General features: G+C 36.4%; 1 protein-coding gene across 2 annotated transcripts in view; it reads right to left on the reverse strand.

Annotated features, from left to right (window-relative positions):
* Positions 1–386: 386 nt before the first annotated feature.
* Positions 387–15,956, reverse strand: part of LOC132558845 (twitchin-like) — a 39,926-nt gene continuing 24,356 nt past the window's right edge. For both annotated transcript variants that reach the window (XM_060223458.1, XM_060223459.1), the window contains 13 exons: positions 15,623–15,667; positions 15,105–15,407; positions 14,455–14,760; positions 13,442–13,759; positions 13,001–13,294; positions 12,412–12,702; positions 11,826–12,128; positions 10,942–11,238; positions 10,147–10,449; positions 9,493–9,786; positions 8,438–8,737; positions 7,550–7,858; positions 387–7,100 (listed from right to left, as the gene is read on the reverse strand). In XM_060223458.1, the coding sequence (XP_060079441.1) occupies positions 4,852–7,100; positions 7,550–7,858; positions 8,438–8,737; positions 9,493–9,786; positions 10,147–10,449; positions 10,942–11,238; positions 11,826–12,128; positions 12,412–12,702; positions 13,001–13,294; positions 13,442–13,759; positions 14,455–14,760; positions 15,105–15,407; positions 15,623–15,667 (5,612 nt within the window). In that variant the 3' untranslated portion in view covers positions 387–4,851. The remainder of the gene's footprint in view (positions 7,101–7,549; positions 7,859–8,437; positions 8,738–9,492; positions 9,787–10,146; positions 10,450–10,941; positions 11,239–11,825; positions 12,129–12,411; positions 12,703–13,000; positions 13,295–13,441; positions 13,760–14,454; positions 14,761–15,104; positions 15,408–15,622; positions 15,668–15,956) is intronic.

Raw genomic sequence — 15,956 nt, forward strand, 5'->3', positions numbered from 1 at the left:
GCCTTCACAGCAACAATCACAAATTGAACAACAGTAATGAGAAAATAACCTGGGTAAATAATTAAAGAAAAGGGAGATAATCCATGTAGGGGTAGAAAATAACCAGAAATGTAAATAAAACATGCCGTCTTAGAATAGAAACTTAACGAAACGATAATAATTAGTTTGAACCAGAGCAAACAACACAAGTAACAGGTGTTTACCCTGACTGTGGAAGGTAAGATCGGCTAACACTGAAATAAAACAGGTGATAAACAGCTATAGAAACAACAGGTAATATAGAACAACAGGTAAACAACAGGTAATATAGAAACAACAGGTAATGTAAAACAACACATGGGTAACATAGAATACAAATTGTATAGAATGATACTCAAAGACACAAGTTGGGCAAGCGCTTTTTTATTGTCAACAGCTAAAACTCAAAACGCAGGTCTCAACAAATCACAAAGTCTAGTTTACTTATATATAAGCGAAGAATAACAGAAGAAAACAACACATGAAAGTATCAGCGGTAATTTTGTGTCCTTATAAGGAATAAAAGATACATGATAATATTTAGAGTGACCCTTTCACACCTATTTATAGATTTTAGATACGTCTTCACCGATGAAAACATTATCTCTTTTAGTGAAAATAGGGATGAAAGGGTTACATTTGGCACAAAACACACTGTATCACAGTCCAGTATTTGAAATCAAACTACTACAAAATAAGACTAGATGAAGGTAAACAGATTCTCATATATTTCATAGATCAAACTACTACCAAATAATACTAGATGAAGATAAACAGGTTCTCATATTTTTCAATCTTAAAGCCACACCCAACCAATCACTACTTCAAAAATAAACTTACCTGTTTTCATAAATCACATCTACATGAAATTTGACGAATATGCTGCACATCTATCAATTTTCCATACAATTATTCATATCTCTAGACAAACATAATAACTCATAATGTCTTGAACATTTTAATTTTCAATTTTTTCGGAAAATTATGAAAAAACCAATGTGCAGTAAATTCACATTTCGTATTCTTTCTCAAGACTATAAAAACACACGACACTCATCTATTATGAAATAAATCCTAGGACATTATATTCTCAATAGAAAATAAAGGACACTCTGGATGGTTTGGCAACGAAAAAAAATATCACATTTTATTGTAAAAATAATACTCATAAACAACGCATAGTTCCGAATCTTGGTACCAGCAGGTCTTCTAGCCTCACTGGCATTTAAATAATATATCATTCAAGTAACTCTGATTATTGTTAAAGGGACAGGGACCCCTGAACCTGTTGTAGGTCTCTACTGCATCTATAGATAAATAGATCTCTTTTCGGTTTAAATTCTTTTGTCAATTTTCGAACAAAGAGGAATAAAAAGAAGAATTCAAAACCAAACCTTGACATATCCCCCTTTTACAGAAAAGTACGATTTTCATTTTTCTGTATCACTGGTGTCTGTAAGTAAGTTGTTTATATATTTGATAGTGAGAACTACACATGACTGCATAACTTTGAAATCTTTTCATTTTTTAAATTCATTGCATTATTTCAATTTTTTACACAAGTTTGAGCAAAGTTCAACTGCTTCCTCATTTGTTAATGTGTACACTGCACAAGTAAGCTTAATTGTTACTGTATATTCTGTATTTTCAGGAATTTAAGTAATTAAAAGTTTAATTTTTACGACAACCGCTGAAGGACATGTGTACAAATAATGTAAGTAGATCACAAGTAAGCTTAATTGTTACTGTATATTCTGTATTTTCAGGAATTTAAGTAATATAAAGTTTTATTTTTACGACAACCGCTGCAGGACATGTGTACAAATAATGTAAGTAGATCGAGAGGATGTCCAGGAAGTTTTCAGAGTTACCTGAATGACATCGTATTATTAATTTTATATGAATTCAATTAATCTATCATGCACATTCTATTATATCATACAGTGTGAAGGCTAATTCTGTGAAGGTTCAATTGCACAAATTCCCAACTACTTCTACAATAAATATATAAGATATAATATATTATCGTATATATCAGTTATGTACATTAATAGTTATTAAACAATAGATATTAATATTTCAAAACAAAATGTCAGTAGCTAGAACACATTCTATATTAACATCCATTCTTAGACTTTGAAACTAATGCTTAATTTATGAAAACTACTGTGAATAAACAGTAATTTGTAAGATAATTTAATATACAGATCCATTAATTTATAGACTTTCTGACTTTCTGTGGACAAAAATGATACAAGAACATTGTGAAGTTACATCTTTTTCTTCGGTTTCAGTTACAACTATGACAGAAATATTCAGTATGTAACAATTCTATCTGAAAATTATATCTCAATATTTGAAATAAAATATATTTACTTAAATTCTTCCATAAATGAATAGCAATTAACCTTAAACACTAGAGAAATTAATTGTCAATCAGAATTCAATAATGTAATTTATACATCTTTTATACTTATTGAATTTTTCAACATTCTGAATAAATCAATACACAGAATTTGCTATACAATTGTGATTAAAAACATTACCTTTGATATTCATATATTGTTCTTGAAAAGATAATTTTTACTATAAGACATTATCACTTGGAAATCACCGCTAGTAGAAAATCTTTTGTTACGATAAGATCAAGAGAGAGAAAAAATAGCCCTTGTATAATTCTCCTGGTATTGTTATTCATGTTGCTACCACTCAATCTGACAAATTATCACAGATACTATATTCAGGTTTCTAAATACTGTGTTCATAATAAATTCCAAACCAGAAAAACATCTATCTTTGTATTATATATACATAGTTCTTTTAAAACAAAATCTTACGGTACATATATAAAGAGTTACAATTTTCTACGTAAACTACCAAACGTATTTAACATTTCGTATATACAGAAATTTATTATATTATAGAATAACTTACAATTCAGTGCCTGCATGTGGTATTTAATCGAGTATGAAATAGTATAAGAATTAGAAATTTCTTTAAAGTTTGAATTTAAAATTTAGGAAATCGAAAAATATGTATTATCGAGATTGATTCGATTAATGTTAACACTGGTGATAAAAATGCACGCAAACCACTGAAGTGTAAGTCATTAATTGTAAATACTGCATAACGGCGGGAATTTTCGACCCATATAATTTTCACCCTTTCTGCCCATGATCAGGGGTTTGGATGGATTGGGAGGTGACGATTAAAAAGGCGAAATTTTGTTATACCAATATATAACAATTTAATAAAATCATCAAAGGTCGAAAAGAACATGAGGCGAATTTGTGTAAAATGATACATGGGCGAAAATATCCCGTTATACAGTAAATGTCATATACGGCAAATATTGCAGAGGGTAATCATGAGAAATCTTCACCTCCTTCCCTTCTCTATTTCCAATCTTGGACATTTCAAGGCATAAAGAAGACAAGAGTTACTTAAATTAAAAAAAGATATCTTAGAGAATCTCTATTTTGGATTTCATGAATATTTGCCGTATATAAATGATAACCTTATGCCATATCGCTGTTTGTTGAACAATGTTAATTATAAAGTTATAAAGTTAATTATAACATACAATTATTGAACTTAAATAACTGTATTAAATTAATTAAAATTAATTAACAATGGTTCAGTAATTTCAAGATAGAAGTATATTTGTTTTTGTCTCAGGTAGTATTGATGGTCCAGTTCCTAAAGCTAGCAAAGCTTAGAGCAAGATTTGTCCAGCAAAAAAAAAAAAATTCTATAGCAATGATGGCATAGGTGTGTTAATAGCATTAGCATGTTATAAGCTGTAATATTTATTAGATAATATGTCCTGATGTGAAAACTGACCAAAGTCCAATCATCAGTCTTAACATCAGATGTTTTCAATATTAGCAAACTATATAGCATAAATCTCTTGTGATATATTAAAAAATTAATAATCAAAATGATACAGAAATTACTGTGGTAAATTTCAAGATAATTTTTTACCATATTTTAAAACAAAATACTATAAAAGTATATCACGTGTATCACACTAATGTTAAAAAGTGCTCTCTAAAACATTTGTGAGAAATACAAACATCTACAAAAACAACTAAAGAAATAAAGAATATAAGTGTAAAATGTTACAATGTACAACTTAGAATTACATACAAAACAGAAAAAAAAATGATTAAAACATGTGCAACATTACAAAGTGTATCAACCTTTTCACCCTTTTGAAACTAAATGGTCACTTTCCTGTAAGTGACAAAATGTCATAAAGGGTGGTATGGTTTAGTCATCAATATATTGATACAGAATGACAAATGAACCACTAATTCAGAAAACTTCTTGGGAGAGGAACACAACACTATGTAAAACTGTCAAACTGTATCTCTCTTTATCATAAGTCACAAAACTGAAGGGACGTAATTTTGGTGTAACTGCTGTGTACAAGGTTCAACGTCAAAAGGGACATAACTCAAAACACGTGATACAACAGTATAGGGAAATGGAAAAGGTATAGGGAGAGGTGATATTTTATGTGGGATTATATCTTACACTGAGGAGTTTTTAAATGGGACATAACTTACAAATTTACAAGGGGAATTTTGATATCAATGATAAAATTGGTCAGGGAAGTAATTCGGGGTCACGTTTTTGCCAAGATTTTGCAGGCAAATTTCTTCTGTTGACTTATTTTTCATCTTCATGGTATTATCTAAATTAGATAAACAAATATTTCAGTTCTTGATTAGTATCAGTTTGCCTAAAAATTGAAAGCTAAACTGATATGTGTTCATTTTTCATGTGATAAAACCTGCTTCTTGTTCTTTTTTCATGTGATAAAACGCCCTAAGCAATGTTTTTTCTAAAGCCTGACACAACCTTCCTTATCCAGGAAGTATCTCTATCTTTGAGTGAGTCTGAGTAATCCTTAGAAGGAGAGCGCGAAATGACAGACGGTGCCCTGGAACTAGATGGCGTCGTGTCGTACAGAGACCCGCAGGAACTACTGACTGACATGGTCCTTAATCTTTGGGGTGTTAGATGACGAGTTTTCATGATGGAAGATTCTCGAAGACTTCCTCTATCTGTGCCAACTGAATGCCTTAAAGGTTCAACCGATCCCTTGCGTGATAATAGAGGACTTCCCCTGGAAATAAACGGTGACGATTCTCTTCTTGGTGGTGTGGCTGGCACGGAGGCAAGTCTTCGAGATGGAGAATGGTCTCGGAAGCATTTAGTCTTTGGTACATATGTATTCCTTGTTGAGGAAGTCGACACGGGAACATAACCATCTACCACAGACATGCTCTTACTTCTGTATGACTTCGGTGCTCTACTCATTGACCAGCTGGAATCTCGTCCTTTGGACTCACGATTCAAGGAGGAACTGTGGTCTCTTCTATTCAGATACTCCGAGCTGGAGTACCTATCGGAGGCACTGACAGGAGGTTGTGACATTCCACGATATGATCGTCTAGAATCTCGATCAACTGACGGACTGTAATCACGCTGAGACAGATATTCTGAACTTGAGTACTTGTTCAAGGCACTGACAGGAGGAAGGGACACACCTCGAGCAGACCGAACTGCATCTCTTGTTCTAGAGGAACTGTTGTCACGACGATACAAGTATTCTGAACTGGAATATCTCTCTGGTAAAGCCATTGGAGGCACGGATGATTTCCTTGCCAAATCATATGCAGAGGCACTTAGATTCCTTGCGAAAGGCATGTTAGAGGATGTTCTGTCATGGTACCAAGACAGACCGATCCTACTGAGTGATGGATCACGGTAGGAGGCAATAACACTGCAAGACTGACTTCGTTTTGGGACGCTCATCAAGTCAACAGAACTGGCCCTAGCAGACCTAGAAATGGACAAATCCCTTGTCACACTGGATGACCGACCCACCAAAGGATATTTTCTTGTAAAACCGTGCCAGGATGATGCCCTATGATAATCACGCGAGACATACTTTTGAGCATTCTCTGTGATCCGCGATGGCCGAGTATAATGCCGTCCTGTTGTTGTGCAGCTATCATCAAACGCTTTCTTCAGCAAGTTCAGTCTGGGTGCATAAAAATCAGTCTTTGAAACCTTAAATTTCTCTGGTACATGATCTTTTATAATGTATGGTTCTGGTTTCGATTTGTTTAAGGTGAGATCAAGGTCGGATACAAACTTTTTTCTCAACGTTGTTGTACTTGGTGCTTTGGTCAGTTCTGTACACGCTACCTTCCTGATATCGTCCTCTTGGATGCCAATTCTTGGCTGTTGAACCTTCTCAACAACATCAGCTTTCTTGAACTTCTCTAATACACTACTAAACCCTAAACTCTTCTCCCGTACGGGAATTTTAGCATTTATCTTTTTACTATCCTGCAAAAATTGTTCACGACGGGACCTAGGACTCATTGGTGGTTTCAAATTTGCATTTCTTGGAGCATGCTTTGGGGGAAGAGGCGGTTTCAAGTCAATCTTACGGACCCTTTTCAAGTGTTTCTTTTGCCATTCTGTATCAATTCTTTCAAGCTCTGCGAGGAAGAAATCTCGCCTTGTCTTGATATTTTCATCAACTCTGGTTAAGATCTTATGCCTATCTACACATACATTAGCTTTGCGTGCAGAAGAAGCGTGTAAAGTGCTTGTGTCAATATTGTCATTTGTCTTGACCCCGATGACACCTGCGGCTGGACTGACCTGCTGGGAATAGTACTGAGACAGCAATGTCCTGGGACTTATACTAGTACTAATCATACTAGGGTACTTTTTGATAATGATCTTGGACTCACTTGGTCGACGGTAAACAGGAACATATGGTGATGGTTCCGAAAGTCCAGATGGGAGCTCTCCTCTTATCCGGAAGGCATAATCTTGGTTACGTCTCAGACCAGTGACTCTGTAGCTTGTGTCGGGAATTCCACGTGCCACTGGCATCCAGTCATATCCTGGAAGTTGCTGGGTTTCGATGATGTAGGTCAGAGGAGTTTCGTCATACTGAGTGGCTGGAATGTCCACTCTTGACCAGGAAAGGTCAACGGTCTCATCCTGAACAGACATGATCTCTGGCCGTGACAAAGGCACCCTGGGTAATGCTGCAAAAAGGGAAAGTATTGATAATTTTTCATGATAGTGAACTCTTTAAAAACATCACATGAATTGCTACCCTTCTGTAATAAATGTCATCACTCCTGTGATCACATTCGATCCAAAATTATGAAAAGGTCAACTATGACCATACTTTCGTAGAAATTGTGTTTCAGGGTTCAAAGGTCAAGGTTACAGATACTATTTACAGAATTCTGTCAAGCATTAATAATTACATGCATGGAAGCAGGGCCATTCAAGTGTTACAGAAATTCATTATTTTCTTTAATTTTTAAAAATCTAACTTTCTTTTGTTGATTTTCTCTACATATCTCTCCTCTTACAGCCTTAGCTGTAAATAAGATATTAAGCTGACGTGAATTTCAGTAAACCAATCTAGCTAAAGCTGTCCTTATTTCCACATTTCATTAAATATGAGTGAATTCACTAAACTAACCTGTTCTCCTGTAGAGTGTGACAGGACTAGAGTAAAGATCCAAAGGACCCTGATCCGAAATTCCACGGACACGGAACTGATAGTCTTGACGTGGTCTCAAGCCACGATAGTAGAAGGATGTATCTGGAACAGTAGCAACGCTTCTCCAGTCATGGGAACCAAGCTCTCGCAGCTCCACCTCGTATCGTCGTGGTAATGATGGTAAAGGAGGCAATGATGACATCCTTGGCCGAGAATGTTGGTATGGGCTCCATGACAACCTGACAGCCTCTGGTTCAAGGTCGTGTAGCTGTGGTCGTGGCATTGGGTCTAGAAAATAGATTAAGCAGACATGATGATATGTCAACTGCTTTAGATACCTGAAGTACATGTAATATAATAGAAATGACATAATTTGCTTCCCAACCTTTAACTACAGATAAATAAGAGTGATCTGGCAGATGATATCATTAACCATAGATACAGGGAACATTTCAGTTCCTTTCATAACTCATAACTATAGGTTCACCTTTTGTGTATACTGTGTAAACAGTTCTGACCATAACACAGATCTTTTTTAGAATATTTCCACCGGTAATGAACTGTAGCCTGATTACTTGTTTGTATAATGGAAGTTGTCTTTAGTTTTTTGCTGGGTGAGTTTTCCCATTAGTTCACTCAGTAGGACATTAGTATGTCACATTGAAGGTCATATATCCATTTTTCTTTCAAATCTTAAGTATAAAACTACAGGCCTAGCTTAAATATATAACCAGCTTCTTTGAACAATAAACTTGGCAGATAATGTGCTAATAAACACAGCATTAATTTCAGGGATTAAATCTTATATGTATAAACTCACAGGCAGTAAAAGAAAATTTCTCAATTTCAACTAAATAGATGACTTACATAGATATCTGCTCAGTGAGATTGGGTAGGTGGGTTCGCTGAGAGCAGCTTTGGTCTGGGCTCGAACACGGAAGATGTTTTCTAGGTTAGAGGATACTCCAGTCACCCTGTAACTGGTATCGGGAATATCCGAAGCCAAACGCTTCCACACACGCTTTCTCGGCTCCCAAGATTCCACATGATATCTCAATGGCTCGCCCTCATATGGTGTCATTGAGCGTGGTCGCCAACGGAGATTAATAGAAGAGCTCTTCTCATCAAACTCTTCAATCTCCGGAATTTCGATGGGTGCTTTGTAATCTGTTGACAAGAAAATTATAATATGTATTTTTTTATACAGAAAAATAAAAGTAACGATGTCCTGAAGGTAATTTTTTTGTCTTTTAATTAATATCCAACACTGAATCTGAAATATAACTCCTGTAAGTAGTCGCAAATTAATGACTATCAGCATAATTATTTTATGTTGTTGATTTGAGGTGTAAAACACATACTCTCGCTATGAAAATAATCATAGGATGACAATATGAGGCACCTTATGTCCGCTATGAGTCAAGTTAAAACGGGTTGGTTTATTGTAAAATCGTATATTTCCATGGGTCCAATTTTTGTAGTTTTTCAAAAATTTTCTATTCTATTCACACTTGATTCTGTAGAAAAATATACTAAATGAATCCTCTTATAGTTATTATACTCACAGTTCTTGAACATATGAAATCCCAAAAATAAATTGCCCACAAAAATTGTTGATTTTACAGTATTACAGCAAACACAAATAAAATTAGAGAGCGTTTCCATTAAAACGTAACACATAAATGGGCAAGTTTATCAATTTTTGTTACTATTGAATATACACAACAGAACGTTCCTCAAAAGCAAAAATCTATCAAGACAGTTTAGACATAATTTCAGCCTTCACTTTCTCAAGAAAAAAAAGGATAAAGTAAACACTAGGTTCAATAATTTGAACAGAGAAAATGTAACAGCATGTTGATGTGCCAATTTGTGATTATATTGTGATAATATTTGTAATGTTCCCTGATCACTGGTCTTACCTGTGTGGAACAGACGTACAGGTAACGTAGGGCGACTTACACCAAACTCATTCTCTGCCTGCACACGGAAAGTGTAGTCCCTGTCAGGCCGTATTCCATGGAGGGTGTACCAAGTGTGGGGAATCCTTTTAACCATAGGGAGCCATGAACTCGAGGGTGACTCTTGGACATATATGGAGTAGGTCACAGGTGATGTGCTGAAAGACGGTACCTCGGCCGATCTCCATGACAGCGTTAAGGAGCCGGCTCCAACATCATACAGAAGAGGTTCATCTTGTGGCAAAGTAGGTGCCACTGTAAAATACACAACGTGAATGAACACCAAATAAGATAATTTGTAGTGTTAGAACATTTAGGGGACCACATACTTCAGAAATCACGACTTTCCTGATGATTACGATGTTTGAACATTTGAATTTTTTTCTAAATTTTGGACAATATCTGCGACTCAAACCAAAACAAAAGTTATCAGTAAGTTAATTTTCATTGCAATTTTCTTTCCATTGGATTTACAGAAAATAGGGTCAGGCATTCTCGTGAAGTATGTGGGCTTGATAATGCAAGACAGCTGATCATTTGGATTTTGGGATAATGTATAGAATTGAATGACTTAACAGAAATTGCTTTACATATAATTCTGCTAAGGTAACATACCTGCCCTGCGCTTGATATGGACTAAGTTTGTTGGTTCGCTGACTCCATATTTGTTCTCGGCTCGGACACGGAAGCTATATTCCTGGTCAGGTGTGAGATTGGTCACATGGAAATCTGTGTGTGGAATACGTCCTGCAAGTGTGACCCAGTCACTGCGTGTTCCTTCCTGTACCTCAAGACGATACGTCACTGGAGAGTAGTCTGTGTGGCGGGGAGATAAATCAACTGATCTCCATTGCAAGCGCACTGATGTTGGTTGGATGTCATGGACATATGGGTGGTCAGTTGGCATTCGTGGTGGTCCTGAATATGGAAACATATATATTGGAGTTTTGAAGCTGATCTGTTGAAAACCATTCAAGTTATCAAGCAGACATTGTGTTTGCCAGTCCGCATGACTGTCAGTCACATGATATCACAATGAAACCTATCTTTCCAATAATGAAAGCAAATGTTTAATCTTAATTCGAACACAAAAGTGTCAAAAAAGCTCAAAAGAATAAGACTTTCAGAATTATGGGTTGACTCATATTCCTTTCATCTAAAAACTAAACCTCAATACACATCCAGAAGGATGCCCTTATTTGCATTTTCCACAGGGTAATCCAATCCATACCTTAAATAAAATTTGAAATCCAAAATTGTAGCAAAGCCTGGAAAAATGTTTAAATCTTCCCAAAGCACCAATTAATAATGGCTAAAATACTATTTCAGTGGTGTTTCCCCACCCCTTTCCCCCTCCCTGCAAATTCATATAATTTTTTAACCTATTATCATAATGTTTTATGTACTCACCACATCTCCTCATCAGATAAACAGGCAGAGTGGGCTCCCCTAGTATACTGTCTACCTTGGCTCGGACACGGAACAGGTAATCCCTGTCGGGTCTCAGTCCCACCACATTGTATGATGTTTGTGAGACGTTGTTGGTGAGTGGTCGCCACTGTCCAATACTGGGTGGGTCCTGGATCTCAATCTGATATACCGGGATCCTGGTACTGTGTCCTGGCAATGTGGCTGGTTGCCATGACAATGTGATTGAGTCTGGTGATACATTGCTTATGATTGGCTCCCTTCGTGGGAACACAGGCACTGTAAATATATAAGACGGGAAACTTAATGGTGATCATTGTTATATTTATGTGGCAAAAAGTCTACACATTGATTTTCACTGAAATCATCAAAGAGTGATATTCCATTCCTTTTTCGAAGCCCACTTTCCAAGTAAATGGAAAAGTTCTGACTCGCTTATCATCAGCTCAACGTGGAAAAATCTGTAATTTCTGTGTAACTCTGGTAAGTATTTGCTGCAGTCTTCTTAACTTTTTCAGTAGAATACAAAGAAAATGAGATCCAACCTTCGAGTCTGGTAGATTCAGTAATATCGGCAGTCTTTCTAGAATGGATTCCTAGTGGGATACGTGAGTCTGGTTCTAACATGTTAACTATTAAACAGTATTAATTATTCCTACGGATGTTGTCTGGTCCTCAATAATTGCTTTTCAGTAGAATGTAAGTCTAGCAAGACAGAGAACCCCGTTTAGAACTCGAGCAGAGGTAATGAATAAATATATACCTATATCATTATTACTTTTGATAGATTCAGCCTTTTTTGTAATAACTGAGCCTGAGAAGAGAATGCCTTGTTAATATTTTCTATAAAAATTTCCTCAACTTACCAGCTTTCCTGCGGACTGTTACAGGGTAAGTTGGAGAGCTACTGCCGTAGTCTGTGTCCGCCTTAACACGGAACTCGTAATCGTTCTTTGGGTTTAGTCCCTTGACAATGTAGGAGGTCTCCTTCAACCTGCGGACGGCTGGAATCCATTCAGAACTTGGCAGCGTGCGCATTTCGACAGTGTAATGAACAGGAAGTGGCTGTCTCCTGTAAAATGGTACCTCTGCAGGTCGCCATGACAACTTGATGGAATCCCGTCCCACTTCAGTCATATTTGGTTCTTGGTTCTGCATTCTTGGTATCACTTTAGAGAAAAAAAATTGTGGTTGAGGTTTTTATACCATTCAAAGTTTTATAAAAATTCAGATCTGTTTCTATATGGAGAATCAATTGTGATACATTAAAGCAAAAAGTTGAGGCAAATAATTATAAAAATCATTTTCATCTCGTAAGAATGGAATTTTACCACAGTAAAATTAATTGTAAAATCAAACTTTTCAGACCTGTAGGAAATTTTACCAAAACAAACTGATATCTTAAATTAATATTTAGCTGCAATGTGAATTGACAATCTAAATCACACTTACCTGGCATAGATGAAATGGATACTGGAGGCAATGGCTCCAACTGTCCTGAGGTGGTGACAGGAACAATACGGAACATGTAGTCCCGGCTTGGCTGGAGTCCACCCACTCTGTAATGGGTATCGGATAATCCGGAGTGAATGTTCCTCCATAACAGGCTTGGTGGTTCCTGCATCTCAATGTTGTAGGTCAAGGGAGTGTACATGTCAACGACAGGTCGTTTCCATGACAACCCGAGAGATGTCGGTTCAATATCCGTTATTTCTGGCCTACTGGGATGGAACGTTCTTGGTGCTGGAAATAAATAACATATGCAACAGTGATAATGAAGATATAAAACAGGTTCAATTTTTTTTTATAAAAATTTTAAATATGACAAATCAGACTTCATGAACAAAGTTAATCCTTGGTCAAGTATATCAAACTGTTACACATTGCAGATCAAATATCATTATTTTTTTTTGATTGACACATATGCAAAGCAAAATAAAATTGTTTCTAAATATATATTGGAACACAGAGTTCCTGTCTCTCAAAATTTTATATCATTGATAAACACTGTCATATATCCTTAAATACACATAGAACTTACTTGGCAGAGAACTAAGAGACACAGGAGGCAAAGGATCAAGCTGACCCAAGGATGTCTCTGGGACAACACGGAACATGTAATCTCGGCTAGGACCCAAACCGCTGATCCGGTAGCGAGTGTCAGGAATATCCGATGCCATAGTACGCCAATCCATGCTGGGCGGAGCCTGCATCTGAACTCTGTATCTGAGTGGTCGAGTTGAGTCCAAGGTTGGCGGTTGCCATGCCAAAGCCAAGCTATCGGTGTCATCGTACATAAGTCTGGGAGTGTAGTCCTTTATTGGACGGCTTGGACCTGGGGATCAAAAGAATATATATAAAATCTCAACTGATAAATTATTCCCTGGTCCTCAACAAGAATCCTTTTATACACTTTTTTCCAACACTTCACAAATGCAATTTATGAACATTTAAGATTTAGGTTTTTTTGTGTAACACTTACTGGGAAGAGGACGTCGGTACGAAACAGGAAGGGCATAGGATGGAGGACTGATGCCATAGGAACTAAGAGCCCTGACACGGAATTTGTAATCCCGATCTGGAGCAAGATCAGTAACACGATAACGCTGAGTCGGGATGCCTGACACAACTGGGCGCCAGTCATCAATTGGCTGTTCCATCATCTCTACTGAGTAGAGAAGTGGCTCATCGTCACGGTGATAGGGTGGGATGTTGACCCGATTCCAGGACAAGCTTATTCCTTCAGTGTCAAGTTCGTGATCATCAAGCTGGATTCTGTCAATTGGCACTCGTGTTGTAGCTATAAAATAAAACACAATAAAAAAACAATATACCAGTTTATAAAATCTTCTAAATCAAGAACAATTTCTCATTCCAATGGATTACTTACAATTCACTTGACTGATTCTTTCACAAGCATTTAATCAAATCAGAAATTAAAGTTTATAAATACCTTTTACTGCACTTTAATACAACTTTAAGCAACACTTAATTCCATAACTTAAGGTGTGTTTTCAATTAATAAAATATTGAATAAACATTCTCTACTGTACACATTATGAACACAGGCTATTTACTTTTCTCCACTTAAAGTAGAAAATTTGAATGTTATCACAAGTTCTTTTTATTAGGTTGACAAGTGTACAATTCCCCTAACTTGCCATCCCCATCACCCTGTTTTAAAACATACCCATGGTCCATGGATATCTTGAAGTAGTCAGTATGTCTTAAGTTACACACGCAATTATGTCCTCTATCAATTTTGTTTTAATACACCATATTACAATCTACAGCAAATTTGTGGTATAGAAATTTGCAATCACTTCAATTAAACATGAGGAAAAAACTCTCCAGCAAGAAAAATTCTCCAGTAACCAACGTCCTACCATGTGTTATGGTTCATTTGTTTCAGGAGAACGAGTGGTAGGCTGTACCCTCTTAAGATACAGTGAACTAAATAAAACATCTTCAAAGAAATTATATCTGGTTACATACCCATGGTTCTATACAGAGAAGTAGCAGGAGAGGGTTCACTGAGAGGTCCAGCCAGAGATCTTGAGCGAACTCTAAACCTGTAGTCATTGCCAGGTTGAAGGTCACGAACTACGTAGTGTGGTTCACGGATACCCTGGGCGATCTCACGCCAGTCCCGGTTTGCTGGTTCCTGCATCTCGAGCATGTAAGTTAATGGTTCTTCGTCAAGGGCAGTAGGAGGGACATCAACACGTTCCCATGACAACTTCACATATTCTGGTTCCATTTCAATGATTTCTGGTCGTCTCACTGGTACACCAGGGAAACCTTAAAAATTATTTTATAGAAGTTAGGCAGATTGGACAGTAGTGGTTGACTGCACTAACAAGTTATATAATGATAATATCATGATGTCTATACATACACATGCCGTCAACTCTAAGGTCAAAAGGCCCAAAGGAGATTGTAAAACATTTTAAATTCGAATAAATGAACATGTGATGAACACATCATATTTAGAATTTATATATTCAAACCACTTCCTAAGTATCTCATTTTGCTGAATAGCATTTATATAAAGTCCCTGTTATTTTTAAAGCCAATAAGAGTGAGGACAGTTATTGGGCAAAGATTCTCATAACAAGGTATTGGTAAAATAAATTGATACTTACTACGAGCTCTAGGTAGCCAAAGAGGCTCCGACGGTTCACTGACTCCATATTTGTTTTCAGCGCGAACACGGATGTTGTAGTCATGGTGATCCTGGAGTTGTGGCAGATAGTAGCTTGGTGTAGATAGTCCACTAGCCATAGGCAGCCAATCGGTACTTGGCAACTCCTGGGTTTCCACACGGTACGAGACAGGAAGGGGCTTCTTGATAGTCACTGGAGGTGGGGCTGGTTTCCATGCCAACCGAACAGATTCCTTTCCATAATCTGTTATAACAGGTTTAGTTGATGGCAGTGATGGTGGTCCTTCAAACATAAAAATATTTCTTTAAGTAAGAAATGGCACTGAAATATCTCACAATTACTTTAGTCATAAAGACGTTTGATACGGACACTTTTTATTGGTGAACAGCTACATTATATAGTTATTTCAATAGATTTGACAGTAATCCTGATCTGGATAAAACAGCCTTAAACACATGATATCAATTACTTCGTAAATAATCACTATGGCTACTTACTCTTGCTTTCTGGGAGAATAACCTTCTTCTTTTCAATCTTCTCATCTATGACAGATAAAAGTATAGAAGTGTAAAACATATTTCACATGCGGATATTTCAATTATCTTTTTATGGAACTACGACACTGCTTCATTCTTCATAACTACATTTAATTTTCTTATTTCAGCTAAATTATCAACAACAGTAATTACTTTTACAAAAAATATGTCTTATTAGCCGGTAAATCATACCAATAACGTCTTACATGGGTCTGAATTATTAAATTAATACACACACTATCTGTAGAACTTTCGTTAAGACATTTTCAAAAGTAAGGCTGTACTAGTAATATTA

The sequence above is a fragment of the Ylistrum balloti genome, unplaced genomic scaffold, assembly GCF_031769215.1.
Source record: "Ylistrum balloti isolate Yb309-2 unplaced genomic scaffold, AGI_CSIRO_Ybal_v1 Utg370830, whole genome shotgun sequence".
Classification (NCBI taxonomy): Eukaryota; Metazoa; Mollusca; class Bivalvia; order Pectinida; family Pectinidae; genus Ylistrum; species Ylistrum balloti.